Genomic DNA, 16118 nt, shown 5'->3' with positions numbered 1-16118 from the left:
GTTTCAAAGTGCCAGGCTCTAGGGGCTGTGTGAAAGCCCCTCGACCTTGGGCTTCACCTTTGCCTCTTGCTTCCAGCCCACTGAAGCTAGAGGCATCTCTCTACTCAGGAGGCTGACAAACCCAAGGTCGACAAGTGAAAAGGCACAATCCTGATGTTACCAAACCACAAGGCAGGCCATTAACTCAGTCCATTGAAAGTCCCAAGGTCGGCAGAGCAAGGCAGGCTACTGAACAATGGCACGGCTATGTGCAGGGTTCAAGTGTGCCATAAGCTGGAGACCATTCTCCAGGGCTTCTCCTTATATACAGGAAGCAGACCACATCCCTAGGGCAGCTAATCAGCTGCTCACAGTAGATTCCACCATGGAATTTATTACCAGTCTCATCATGGGGAATACTACATCCAGCTGCCCAGCCACTCAGCCAGACTAGCCAAGTTGACACACAAACTTAACCACCACAGTCACCAAAAAATTTAGGAAATTTACTTTAAATCTGTTATGTTCTGTCATACTTCCCTTCTCAAGTTGCATATGGAAATTTAAAAATTGTATGACATGGAGTTCTATGTTATAAAAATGAATAAGGAGAAAAAAGAATATCAATACCAATAAAGTAATTGTTTTATCAATTTGCAATTGTATATTTCCATATGAATTTATTTTAGGAAAAGTATGGGGCTCAATTCTGGGTTATACCTGAATGGTCCCTGAAGCCCGTAAAGAGGGTTCTAAATTAATATACAATGCTCATTCAAGTTGCTTTCTAATTCAAATGGCTTCAAAATACTGATTTATTCCAAAATCTCTGAAGTAAATAAAAACATGTTTACTTACCTAAAATTTCTTTAGGAAATCTGACAAGATTTAGTTTAATGGAACTTATATAGTCTGATTGAGTTTGTTTAAACCTACATTGGCACAAAAGACTCAGTGAGGCAAGGAGGATTGTAGCTGCTCTGAGAACATTCTACCTATGATGGTACAATTGTAGGGCAGTACTCACAGCTGACATGATTAGTTCTCCCCCCAGGTTCTGGATCTCGGCTTTCACTTGACTGCAGATTTTCAGTTGGTGAGAGTAGAACTTGATCTGTTCCAGGTAGGCCAACAAATCCTGTTTGCATGATGGATCTGGACACTATATACACATAAAAGATAAAAGTTAAAGTAAAACAATTAATAATAGGTAGATCAAGGTGAATAAATAGTGAAATGACATGTACCTTACAAGACAGCAACTTAGTTTTCATTGAGTCCTATGTCTCAGATCAAGCACATTTAAATTCTGATATGCTGCCACCTTAGAATAGCTTACCCCTATTGCACCATTACTTACTTCAGCATAAGCAAAAGAAATACTAAAGGAATTTTCAACATGTAAAGGTGCACAAAATAATTGTTTTTAATTCATTATTGAGGCTACAAGCCTTCACATTAGATTTTTAGGTAAATATAAAGTAATATTTAAGATGCAATTATTCCCCAACATAAAAAAAAATCTGATATATATATATATATATATATATAATGTTGTTTTACTTTCCACATTAAATGTGCTAAGCTGTTACAAACAAACAAAATCACTTCTACCTTTGATAAAAGTGTGGATCTACCTGGAGCCAAGAAACAGATAAGATCTATGTTTCAGAAACAAATTAACTATGAATTCAATTTCATTACCAAAAACAGTCTTCCACACTATATTATCTTCAATAGGAACATGCTAAAAGACAACTTTGGGTTTCCTCATCATAACACGGAAAATATTTGTGCTCAGGGTTTAATCTTTTTGCTTTCTCATATATCTGCATATTTATTTATTTATAATTGATTAAAAAGAAAAAAACTCTCCTCACTTAATATAACTATTAATAAGTTATAATAAGCATATGGACATGTGGACAGTGATTTATATACAAAAAATATTCACTTCAGTATTACTTACAGCAGTAAAAATTTGGAAATAGCATAAATGTGCTAAAGTAGGAAAAAGATAAAATAAGAATGTATATTTAATATAATCTGATATTATATGTTGTTGTTGTCATTGTTGTTAGGTGTAGCTGAGTTGTCTCCGACTCATAGGGAGCCTATCCACAGCAGAATGAAACACCGTCTGCTCCCGTGCCAGGTCCACTATCTCTGATATATCTGACCCCATCACCGCAGCCACTGCGTCAATCCATCTCATTGAGGGCCTTCCCCTCCTTCGTCAACCTTACCTTAACGTCAACCTCCACCTTACCAAGCATGATATCCTTCTCCAGAGAGTGGTCCCTTCTGACAACATGACCAAAGTTGGTGAGGCAAATGCTTCCAAGGAGCATTCAGGCTTCACTTCCTCCAGGACAGACCTGTTTGTTCTTTTCGCAGTCCATGGTACGTCCAGCATTCTTCACCAGCACCACATCTCAAAAGCATCAATTCTTCTTTGGTCTTCTTTATTCATTGTCCAGGTCTCACATGCATACGAGGTGATTGAAAATATCATGGCTTGTGTCAGGCACACCTTAGTCCTCAAGGAGACATCTTTGCTCTTCAGCACTTGAAAGAGGTCCCTTGCAGCCAACTTGCTCAGTGCTATACATCGTCTGATGTCCTGAATGCTGCTTCCACTGGCGTCGATTGAAGAACCAAGCAATGTGAAATCTTTGACAATTTCAATCTTTTCTCCATTTTTCGTGATGCTGCTTATAGGTCCAGTTGTGAGGATTTTTGTGTTCTTTATATTGAAATGTAATCCACACTGCAGACTGTATTCTTCAATCTTCATCAGCAAGTGCTTCAAATCATCCTCACTTTCAGCAGGCAAGTTGTGTTGTCAGTGTATCTCAGGTTGTTAACAATTCTTCCTCCAATCCAGATGCCATGTTCTTCTTCATATAGTCCATTTTATCAGATTATTTGCTCAGCATACAGATTGGATAAGTATGGTGAAATGATACAACCCTGACACACTCCCTTCTTGATTTTAAACCACGCAGTGTTCCATTTTTCTGTTCAAATGACAGCCTCTTGGTCTATGTACAAGTTCCTCATGAGTACAATTAAGTGTTCCGGAATTCCCATTCTTCTCAATATTATCCACAATTTGTTATGATCCACAAAATCAAATGCTTTTATAGTCAATAAAATAGAAGTAAACATCTTTCTGATATTCGTTGCTTTGAACCAAGATCCATCTGACATCAGCAATGATATCCCTCATTCCACATCCTCCTCTGAATCCAACTTGCATTTCTGGATGTTCTCTGTCAATATACTGCTGTAACTGTTTTTGAATTATCTTCAGTAAGATTTTACTTACATGCAGTATTAATGATATTTTTCTATAGTTTCCACATTCTATGGGACCCCCTCTTTTGGAATGGGTACAAATATGGATCTCTTCCAGTCAGTTGGCCAGGAAGTTGTCTTCCAAATCTTTTGGCATAACCGAGTCAGTGCCTCCAGTGGGGCATCCATTTGTTGAAACATGTCAATGGGTATTCTGTCAATTCCTGGAGCCTCATTCTTTGCCAATTCCTTCAGTGCATCTTTGACTTCTTCCTTCAAACCATTGGTTCTTCATCATATGCTCTCTCCTGAAATGGATGTACATCGACTTTTTGGTACAGTGACTCTGTGTATTCCTTCCATCTTCTTTTGATGCTTCCTGGATCATTCAATATTTTGCCCATAGAATCTTTCAATATTGCAACTTGAGGCTTAAATTTTTAATCAGTTCTTTCAGCTTGAGAAATGCTGAGAGTATTCTTCCCTTTTGGTTTTCTAATTCCAGGTGTTTGCACATTTCATTATAGTAATTGGTTTTGTCTGCTTGAGCTGCTCTTTGAAATCTTCTGTTCAGTTTTTTATCTTGTCATTTCTTCTACTTGCATTATCTACTCTCCATTCAAGGGCATGTTTCAGAGTCTCTTCTGACATCCCTTTTGGTATTTTCTTCTTTTATTGTCTTTTTAATGAACTTTTGCTTTCTTCATGGATGATGTTCTTGATGTCATCCCACAATTCTTCTGTTTTTTTGTCATTGGTGTTCAATGCCTCAAATCTACTCTTTAGATGATCTCTAAATTAAGAAGGGATATATTCAAGATCCTATTATGGCTCTCATGGACTTGTTTTAATTGTCCTCAACTTCAAATTGAACTTGCATATGAGCAGTTGATGGTCTATTCCACAATCAGCTCCTGGCCTTGTTTTGGCTGAAGATATTGAGCTTTACTATCTCCTCTTGCCACCAATGTAGTCAATCTGATTCCTGTGTACTCGTATATGGCCATAAGAAAATAATGCTTTCAAATGATATTTAAGGATACAGGAAATTGATTGTGCAAATAGAAAAAAAAAAAAATCAGTATTGAAAATTGTATATACTATCTTAACCAAAAGGCATCTGGTGGCACAGTGGTTAAGGCATGCAGCTGTTAACTAAACTGTCAGTGGTTCAAATACATCAGTGGTCAGTGGCAGAAGGCTGAAGCAGTCTGCTTGCATAAAGATTTACAGCCTTGGAAACCCTATGCTACCGTTCTACTTTGTCCTATAGGGTCACTATGAGTTGTAATTGATTTGATGGCAGTGGGTTATTGCAATCAAACCATGGAAAAATATGTTTGCATTTAAAACATATGAGAAATAAACATGAAAATAATAAATAACTATGATAAAATGAAGTTTTCATTTTATTCATATTTTATACATTTTGAATATACATGACTTTTGTAATTATAACAATTTTATTATTTAAAAACTTTATTTCTAATGGCATACATGCAAATAAAAAAATTGAATGCCAGGAAATATTGCATGTATTTCTGCTTTACAAAGCAATTAATAAGATTAGCTGTTCTTCAAAATTCCTTGGAAGAGGATTATTTTTTAGATTTGGCAGTCTAGCGTACATAGCTCTAGAATATATAGACAAGGTGAGAACAAGAGACCCTTGAGTCAATGTCAATAATAATGAGCAATAGCAATTATTATAAATTTAATTGTATCCCCCCACAATGTGTATTGAAATCATAACTTCTGTACCTGTAATTGTGATCTTGTTTAGAAATGGGAGTCTTTGCTTGTTATATAAATGAATCCATACCAGAGTATGATGCATCATAAACCTAATCACTTCTGAACTATAAAAGGAGCAGAATAAACACACAGAAGGAAGAGAGATACAAAGGAATGCCTATGAACCTCAAGGAGTGTCAAGAATCACTAGAAACTTAGAGAGGGCTATGGAAGAAATGTTACGACAGAGACCCTGATTTGGAAGTTTGGGCTCCCGAACTATGAGAGAATACATTTCTGTTTGAAAGAACCCACTGTTAAAGCAGCAGTAGGAAACTAAGGCAGCAGTAAAGTGATCATTCTTCTACAAAGACACTAACTAGATAGAAACAGATAGATGGATGAATAGTGTTATGGATTGAATTTTGCACACACACCACCCAAGAAAAAGAAAAAAAGAAAAAAGATATGCTGAAGTTCTCATCCCAGTATTTATTAATATGATCTTGTTTGGAAATAGGAGCTTTGCAAATGTTATCAGGTAAGTTAACACGAGATCATAGTGGAGTAGGGTCATCCAATATGAGTGGTGTCTTCATAAAAGAAGAGAAATGATACAGATTGTTTTGGTTTCTTCATGCTGCTTTAAAAGAACTACCACAGGTGAATGGCTTTAACAAACAGGAGTTTATTTTCTTACAATTTAGGAGGACAGAAGTCAGAGTTCAAAGTGCCAGTTCTAGGCACTAGATGAAAGCCCCTCAATGTTGGGCTTCAGCTCTGCCTCTTGCTGCCGGACCACTGAAGCTGGAAGTGTCTCTTCAGTTAGGCAGCTGCTGACTACTAAGGCTGACAAACACAAGGTCGACAAGTACAATGGCCTAGGCCCAAAATTATCAAACAACATGGCAGGCCACTGATTCAAGTCCATTAACAGTTCCAAGATTGGCAGAAAACAAGGCAGGTTACTGAATGACAACTCAGCTACATGCAGAATTCAAGTGTGCCAAAAGTTAGAGACCTTCCTCAAAGCTGCTGCATGTATCCTGGAAGCAGAGCAAATCCCTAAGGCAGCTCACTCAGCTGCTCCAGTAGATTCCACTATGAAGCTGATTAACAATCTCACCATGGGGAATAACTACATCCAGCTGCCTGGGCACTCAAAACCAGGCTCAGCCAAATTGACACATAACCTTAACTACCACACAGATAGGAGCTCTGGTGGTGTGATTAAGGCATTTCACTGTTAACCAGAAGGCTGGAGGTTCAAACCCACCAGCCATTCCTCAGAAGGACGATTGGGTAATCTACTTCTGTAGTGATATCGCCTTGGAAACCCAAGGAGGGGTCACTATGAGTCGCATCTGACTCGATGGCACATATAGACCATTAGTTGGAAGAACACCCTGTGATGAAGGAAGCAGAGACAGCTGCAAGTTAAGAAATGCATTGAGCTACCAGCAACTTGTTTTGGAGAGAAAAAGAAAGGGTCTTACCCTAGAACCTTCAGAGAGAGAATGGGTCTGGCAACATTAAATTTAGAATTCTAGTCTCCAGAACTGTGAGACAATATGTTACTGCAGTTTTAAGCAATTATTGCCTTATGGCAATTTGTTATGGCAATCCTAAGAAACTAATACAGATGTTGTTGTTGTTGTTAGGTGCCGTCGAGTCGGCCCCGACTCATAGTAACCCCTCCTTGGGTTGTCAAGGCAGTGTCATTACTAATACAGATAGAGACATGATTATTAGACAGACTAACAGAGAGGATGATAAACAGATCTTGACAACAAAGTTTTTCTCAAGTTTTCAAAAGGAAGTAAAGTTATCCCCCACATATCATTATGGGGATTAAATTTGAACTAATTAAGTAGAAAGAGTATAATGAAGAGAAGGAAAAAGAGAAAAGAGGAAATACAAAAACAGTAATAGCAAATTTTTACTGAGTTCCAAAAATGTACCAGATCTACAGTTAACAAATTTAGGCATAAAATTTCTTTAAATCTTCAAAATTCTAATAGGCAGATAATTTCTACAACTTATAGATGAGGAATCAGAAATTTAAAGAGCTTAATTATATTCCCAAGTGTGAAGAGTTAATATTTGAGTTCATGTCTTGCTTTTCCAAAACTCATCTGTCAGGTTGTTGTACTGTGGTGGCTGTGTGTTGCTCTGATACTGGTATTTAAAGCAACATCAGGGTTGTCCATGGTAAACAGGTTTCAGTGGAGCTTCCAGACTAAGACAGATTAAGAATAAGGACCTGGCAATCTACTTCTGAAAAAAAAAAAAAAAATGCCCAGTGAAAATCTCAGGAGTAGTAGTGGAATATTGTCTGATGTAGTGCAAGAAGATGATACACTCAGGCTGGAAGCACTCAAAATATACATAGAGAAGTGTTGCTTTCCAAAGTGGAGTCAATGACGTAATGATGAGGATGGAATAATGCTTTCAGGACTTCATCTGATAAAGTAGTATAACTGAAAACAAGAAGAAATATCTGCAAACAACTGTTAATAATCAGAACATGTAATGTAAAAAGTATCTAGACATTAGTGAGCCCATTTTAATTGGACAATCATATGATCTACTGTATTGGGAATGACAAACTGAGGAGGAGTGACATCACATTAGACATCAAAATGAACATATTAAGATCTCTCCTGAAGTGCAACACTGTTATTGGTAAGATAATACCTGTATACCAAGCCAAAGACAAGGAAATTGAAGATGTTTACCAATTTCTGCAGTCTGAAATTGAACAAACATGCAGTCAAGATATTACTGCTGATTGGAATGCAAAAGTTTGAAACACAAAAGAATTACTAGTACTTGAAAGTATGGTCTTGGTGATAGAAATGACACTGGAGATTGCAAGATAGAATTTTGCAAGACCAATGACTTATTTATTGAAAAGACTGTTTTTCAACAAATAAACAGCATCTATACACATGGACTTCACAGGGTATACACAGGAACCAATTAGACTATATCTGTGGAAGAGGCAGTGAAGAAGCTCAATATCTTCAGCCAAAACAAGACCAGGAGCTGACTGTGGAAGAGACCATCAACTGCTCATATGCATGTTCAAGTTGAAGCTGAAGACAATTAAAACAAGTCCATGAAAGCCAAAATATGATCCTGATTATATCCCATCTGAATTTAGACACTATCTGAAGAACAAATTTGACACATTGCACATCAATGACGAAACCAGAAAAATTGTGGGATGACATCAAGAAAATCATCCATGAAGAAAGCAAAACGTCATCAGAAAGACAGGAAAGGAAGAAAAGGCCAAAATTAATGTCAGAAGAGACTCTGAAACTTGTTCTTGAATGGACAGTAGCTAAAGCAAATGGAAGAAATGACAAGATAAAAGAACTGAACAGAAGATTTCAAAGAGCAGCTTGAGAAGACAAAGTCAATTATTATAATGAAATGTGCAAAGACCTGGAGTTAGAAAACCAAAAGGGAAGAACCTGCTCAGCATTTCTCAAGGTGAAAGAACTGAAGAAGTTCAAGCCTGTAGTTGCAATATGGAAGAATTCTATGGGCAAAATATTAAATGGATCAGGAAGGGTCAAAAGTTGATGCAACGAATACATAGAGTCATTGTACCAAAAATAATTTATCAACATCAACTATTTTAGAAGGTAGTATAAGACGAGGAACTGATGGTATTGAGGGCACTGGTGAAAAACAAGCCTGCAGGAATTGACAGAATACCCACTGATATGATTAAACAAGTGGATGCAACACTCAAACACTCACTCTTTTATGCAAAGGAATTTAGAAACAGCATTTGGCCAGTCCACTAGAAGAGATATATGTGCACAATCCAAAGAAAGATGATCCAATAGAATGCAGAAATTATCAAATCACATCATTAATATTACACACAAATAACATTATGCTGAAAATAATTCAAAAACAGTTGCAGCACTACATCAGCAAGGAATTGTCAGAAATTCAAGCCAGATTCAGAAGAGAATGTGTAACAAAGATATCATTGCTAATGTCAAATGAATCTTGGCCAAAAAGTGAGAAAACCAGAATGATGTTTACCTCTGTTTTATTAACTCTGCAAAGGCATTCTATTGTGTGGATTCCAAGAAATTGTGGATAGCATTTCAAAGAACAGGAATATGAGAATACTTAATTATGCTTATCAGAACCTGTATATGGACAAAGAGGCAGTCATTTGAATAGAAGAAAGGGATACTGTGTGGTTTAAAATCAGGAAAAGTTTGTGTCAAGGTTGTAACCTTTCACCATATTTCTTCAAACTGAATGCAGAGTAAATAATCTGAGAAGCTGTGTTACATAAAGATGTACATGGCATCAGGATTGGAGGACAATTTATTAACAACCTGTGATAGCAGATGACACAAACTTGCTTGCTGAAAGTGAGGACTAGAAGCACTTATTGGAGAAGATCAAAGGTTACAGCATTCAGTATGGATTATGCCTCAACATAAAGGAAACAAAAACCTTCACAAGTGGACCAATAAGCAACACCATGATAAACAGAGAAAATATTGAAAATATTGAAGTCATCAATATTTATTTGGATACACAGTCAATGCCCATGGAAGCAGCAGCGAATAAATCAAATGATGTATTGCACTGAGTAAATCTACTGCAAAAGACTTCTTTAAAGTGTTAAAAAGCAAAAGATGTCACTTTAAGAATGAAGATGCCCCTGACTCAAGCCAAGTATTTTCAATTGCTTCATATGCATGTAAAAACTGGACAATGAATAAGGAAGACCAAAGAAGAATTGATTCTTTTGAATTATGGTGTATGTGAAGAATATTAAATATACCAAGGGCTGCCAGAAGAATGAACAAATGTATCTTGGAAACGGTACAGCCAAATTCCTCCTAAGAAGTGTGCATGGAGACTTTAGACATGTTATTGGGAGGGTCAAATCCCTGGAGGAGGACATCTTGCTTGGTCAAGTAGAGAGTGAGCAAAAAGGAGGAAGCCTCTCAAAGGGATGGACTGAGACAGTGGCTGCAACAATGGGCTCCAGTGTAGTAATGATTTTGAGGATGTTGTGGGGCAGGTAGTGTTTCCTTCTGCTGTACATAGGATTTCTATGAGTTGGAATAGACTCGAAGGCACCTAACAAAGCCACCAACTACTTGGTGTGAAATCTATTTCATTTTCAAGCACTAAGAAAATTTGGACTTCAACAAGTGAGCTTATGTCATCTGCATATTGCAGGTTGTTAATGAGTCTTCCTCCATCCTGATGCTGCATGAACAGTAAATTGCCTTTCTAATTTGTAAATTAGTTCTTATCAGTTGAATTAGAATCTTAAAGACTAGCACAGCTACAGAAAACCTGTAAAAGCCAGAACCTATGTAAGAAAAAAACCTGTCAGAGAAGGAAAACTCAAATATTTTCCATTAATAGAGAATGACAGAAAAGCGATAAGATTGCACCCTGTCAAAGGTGGAAAAATTATGTAACTTGGATAAACAAGGCAGTCCTATTGAGTTGTGGCTCTCACAGGTAACTCTATACATAACTTCTTGTAAAATTGAACTTGCAAACTAATGATTAGATTTGTGATGAATAACCAAGGGTATTAGTGTAACCACCCAATTGGTAAGCACAGCATGCTGCCTTCTTTTCTCAAGGTCATATCAGAACAAGTTAGAATTCTGTTAAGAACTGAATGACCCAAATGAGTGCAAAATTCAAGTTGAACTTTTGAAAAAATTTAGTCAACCTAGATTTATGTTTCTCGTCTAAAATTGATGAGACTCTTGATTACACCTAATTGTGGAAGTCAGTTTTACAACTGAAGCAGAAAAACATACTAACAGGGAAATGTCCATGCAATAACTTCTATGAAAGCCTTCTTTTCCACCAACATTTGGAAAGCTTTTCTGAGTCAGTTTTGGCTGCATGGAATGAATCACAGCTCCTATCAGAATGATTCCCTACTCTGCCAAGCCTTCCTTATTAAAATCAAATACTGTTTTTCTGACCTTTTATATTTTTAAATAAGGGTTATAGAAGAATATTGAATATCCCTTGCAGTTTATAGATTTACAATGAAATAACTTGAAGCATTGTTGTTGTTGTTGTTATGTGTCGTCAAGTCGGACCCGACTCACAGCAAACCCTCCTTGGGTGTCTGGGCAGTATCACTATGGAAGTAGATTGCCCCACCTTCCTTCCGAGGAGTGGCTGGTGGGTTTGAACCACCAGCCTTCTGGTCAGCAGTCAAGTGCTTTTAGGCACTATGCTACCAGAGCTCCTCCTGAAGCATTAGTGCTAGGCAATTTTAGGTAAAATCAAGTGATAGAATATCATAATGTGCTTTGGTTATTATTTCCATTTTTTTTTCGAGACAGGCAATTTTGACCAAGACATCTCATTAGCTCTTTAATGAATTGATTTTTTTTTTTTAAATCCAAATTTTATAACCACTGGGACATATACCACAAGCAAGCAGAAGGCATGTCAGCCTAAGTTGTTTTCTCACTTTAAACCTGCTTTCCCTCTTCTAGTAAGATACATAGTATCAATATAGAGTGAATAGTTTAATAATGAGAGTAAAAGTGAAGACATGTATTCCCTATTGCTTTGAATTTTGAGGCTAAATTAGCATAATGAAGACTTTCAAATAATTTTTCCCATATTCTTAGCTGTTTTCATACATATTAGTATAAGCTTTAAGACACGTTTTAAACCTTAAGACATGTTTTAAATGAATTTTAAAATTATAGATAGTGGTTTAAATTTTGCTGTGCTGGCAAAGATTGTTGATGAAAAGTATCAAGTGTCATCGTGAATTTCTAGAATAACTATATTAAGCAATTAAGCTGATAGAAAGAGCACTCTGTGTCCATGACCTTTCTCTTGCCATAGGGCTCATTTCTACACCTGTCCACCAGCCCTGAGCCCGTTTCATACAGGATCCTTCCTCGGGATCACAGATCATCAATGATCCATTGTTTCTTGTACTCTGTAAAGTCTCCTTCTCCTTTCCTTGTTTTTAACAACATACTCAAGTCTACCAAAACAAAAACCCTCCCTCAACCCTGTAACACATCTTTCTTCCTTTGTTCATAACTTGCCTTCTAATAAAAAGGAAAAATAGTAAAACTGCCTTAAAACAGGAAACTATTACTTCAAAGATGCACACTGATCAAATAGTTCAGTATCTTTTTAGTTCTATTTAAATTCTGAGAATTTGTTAAGCATATGTATGAAGTCATGCTTGAGAATATATTTAAGTATCAACATCTATGCTCAAAATAAATTTCAAGTACATATTGGCACTAAAATATGCATATTGTCAAAAGAAGCACACAGGACTTACATCCTTAAGATACAAATTACAAAGATATACTGATTTTATGAGAAGTTTTTTTTTCAGTATATTTTTATTATGATAATAAATTGTGACTTATAACATTAGAAGATAATCAGTTCAAAAGAATCTAGTAATCAATAACATTCTCTTCAAACATCAATATAAACTATACTTAAGGGCTATTTTGTTCATAAACGAGTATACTGTGTATGATTTGGATTGCAATTCTTATTTTATATTTAAAATATGTTTTTTTTCCTTGCATTCAAAAAAAAACCAAACTTACTGCCATTGAGTCGATTCTGACACATAGTGACCCCTCCTTGGGTTTCCAAGGTAGTATCTCTATGGAAGTAGATTGCCCAATATTCCTTCCAAGGAGTGGCTGGTGGGTTTGAACAGCCAGCCTTCTGGTTAGCAGTCAAATGCCTTAGGCACTATGCCAGCATTGAAGTATTTAACATTGAAACTTCATTTCAATTCCATTCAGCTATGATTAAAAAAAAAAAAAAAAAGCTAGTGAAAACCTTCTGAATATTAGCAGAATATTGTTTGATCTAGTGCTGAAAGATAAGCCCCTCAGGTTGAAAGCATTAAAGATATGATTGGGGAAGAGCTGCTACTTCAAACAGAGTCAATCGTGAAGCATTTGGGACCGTCATTGGCTGATGTGAATGACTCAAAGGAAGAAGAAGCACCTGCGAACATTCATTAAAAATTGGAATTTGGAATGTACGAAGTATGAATCTAGGAAAACTGGAAGTTCAAAAGTGAAAGGAAATTGTTGTATTTTATATCCTAGGCATTGATGAGCTAAAATGGACTGATACTGGCCATTCTGAATTAGACAATCATATGGTCTACTGTCCATATAATGATAAATTGAAGAGGAATGAGGTAGTATACATTGTCAAAAAGAATATTTCAAGATCTGTACTGAAATACAATGCTGTCATTGATAAGATAATATCCATATGCCTAAAAGTAAGACCAGCTAATGTAACTATTATTCATATTTATAGATCAGCACCTAATGCCAAAGAGGAAAAAACTAAGGGTTTTAGCCAACGTCCAGTCTGAAATCAATGAAACATGCAATTAATATCCATTGATAGTTATTGGTGATTGGAATGTGAAAGTTGGAACTAAAGAAGGATCAGTAGCTGGAAAAACAGCTTCAGTGATAAAAACAAGGCCAGGATTTTATGACAGAATTTTGTAAGATCAACAACTTATTTATTGCAAATACCTGTTTTTCAACATCATAAACATAAAAGAGGGATAGTATTGCTGATGTCAGATGAATCTTGTCCAAAAGCAAAGAATATCAGAAAGATGTTTACCTGTGTTTTATTGACTGTGCAAATGCATTTCACTGTTGACAATAACAAATTATAGATAACATTTCAAAGAATGGGAATTGTAGAACACTTAATTGTGTCCATACAGAACCTACATGGACAAACAAGCAGTTCTTCGAATGAACAAGGGGATATTGCATAGGTTGAATCAGTAAAAGTGTGCATCAGGGTTGTGTTCTTTCAAACTCTATGCTGAGCAACTAATCTGAGAAGGTGGACTATATGAAGAACATAGCATCAGCATTGGAGGAAGACCCATTAACAACCTGTGATGTGAAAATGAAATAACCTTGCTTGCTGAAATTGAAGAAGACTTGAAGCACTTACTGATTGATGAAGATCAAAGACTGCAGCCTTCAGTATGGATTATACCTCAAGATAATGAAAACAAAAATCCTCAAAACTGGACCAAACAACAACATAATAATGTTGAAAAGATTGAAATCTGTCAAGAATTTCATTTTACTTGGATCTATAATCAATGCCCATGGAAGCAGCAGTCAAGAAATCAAATGACCTATTGCCTTGGGAAAATCAGTTGCAAAAGATCTCTTTCAAGCATTAAAAAGTAAATATGTCATTTTGAAGACTAAGTTGCAGCTTATCCATGTCATGGTGTTTTCAAACAGGTCATATGCATAAGAAAGCTGAACAATGAATAAAGAAGATCAAAGAAGATGCATTTGAATTATGGTATTGGCAAAGAATATAAAATATTCCAAGGATTGCTAAAAGAATGAACTAATCTGCCTTGGAAAAACTATAGACAGAATGCTCCTTAGAAGCAAGAATGGCAAGACTTCATCTTACATCCTTTGAACATGCTATGAGTTGGGATCAATCCTTGGAGAACGCCATCACACATGATAAAATAAAGAGCAAAAAAGAAAATCTCTGAAAAATATGGATTGATATAATGGCTCCAACAATGGGTTCAAACATAGTAATGGTTGTATGGATTTCACAAGACTGGGCAGTTTTTTGTTCTGTTGTACATAGGTTCACTATGACTCAAAACTGACTTGACAACGGCTAAAGACAACAATACCCAGTTAACTGGTATTGATGGTAAAATTAGAATGAAAGAGTGATTAGGCCTTAGTCTCATGACTCAGGATTCAGAAAGTACGATTTCATTCTTTCCTTATGCAAAACATTCTAGCAGATGTTAATTTTACTTTGGCTCCTAATTATCTCCTACCTATATGGGGTATACTACTTCTATCTACTTCTGTAGTGATACTGCCTCAGAAACCCAAGGAAGGGTCGCTATGAGTTGGGTCTGACTCGACGGCACATAACAACAACAACAACTTCTATAACTAATTGGGATCTTTCTGTGTATTATTACTACTTTATGAGATGTTAGCACTTCATCTAACTTACAATATTTGGTCACATTATGAATTACAGTGTGGAGTTGAGTAATAGAAATAGACATACAGTAGGAGTCTGAAATCTTGGATTTTTATGAAGGATACTTCCTTTTTTGTTGTCCTGTCTATTCATGAGCAAAATGTCTAAGAGCTATGATTGTTAATAGCACATTGTCTTTAAGGACTATACTATGTAGTGAGAACAGAATTCATACCAGAGTCCTCTAGCAATTAAACACATATAGTATTGGATGGTATATTTAAGCTACCTATCCCTTCTCAGATAGCATAGTGCCTAAGGCACTTGACTGCTAACCAGAAGGTTGGCGGTTCAAATCCACCAGGCACTCCTGGGAAGGAAGGTTGGACAATCTACTTCCGTAGTGATACTTCCTCGGTAACCCAAGGAGTGGTCGCTATGAGTCGGGTCCGACTCCACGGCACATAACAACAACAACATCCCATCTTGAAACAATTCTGCAGCCCAAGAGATGTTGGATGATGGGGCAAATAAAACTACATCAAGGGTTCTAGATGTTTAAACAGAAAATTATAGTTCATCTCTACTTAAAGGCAATGCCAGGTTAATAAATTGTATATGGTATACACTCAGTTTCTGTTCAAGAAGCAAAGCAGAGAAGAGGACAGAAAAAGAGAGAGAAACTTCAGTTGATTTAATTTCATTTCATTCTCTCTAGATATGAACTTTGATTCTGAGATTTTATGGAATAAAACTGAATTATTCTAACTATATAGATATAATTTTGTTTATCTATAGACTGCGGTAGGGGTGATTGAAAATAGAGTCCTGACATTCTTGACACTCCAAAAAAAAGGATTACAAAGTATCATAAAATTTGTTTTAAATGTTTGAACTCTTAGATTGATTGAAATAAAAAGCAACCAATATTCCAACAGGGTTTTTAATAATATATATGTTGTTGTTTTTGTTGTTATGTGCCGTGGAGTCGGCCCCGACTCATAGCGACCCCTCCTTGGGTTTCCGAGGCAGTATCACTACGGAAGTAG

At 36.3% G+C, this 16118-nt stretch overlaps 1 protein-coding gene across 1 annotated transcript in view; it reads right to left on the bottom strand.

Annotated features, from left to right (window-relative positions):
- The window catches only part of LOC103212187 (catenin alpha-3-like), a 237286-nt gene that overhangs the window by 97454 nt on the left and 123714 nt on the right, over positions 1-16118 (bottom strand). The window contains exon 3 of the mRNA XM_007958196.1: positions 1007-1141. Coding sequence (XP_007956387.1) covers positions 1007-1141 — 135 coding nt within the window. The remainder of the gene's footprint in view (positions 1-1006; positions 1142-16118) is intronic.

Source organism: Orycteropus afer, unplaced genomic scaffold (assembly GCF_000298275.1).
Source record: "Orycteropus afer afer isolate SDZICR_OR568_19922 unplaced genomic scaffold, OryAfe1.0 scaffold00870, whole genome shotgun sequence".
NCBI lineage: Eukaryota > Metazoa > Chordata > Mammalia > Tubulidentata > Orycteropodidae > Orycteropus > Orycteropus afer.
This window is presented reverse-complemented; position numbering and strand designations above follow the sequence as displayed.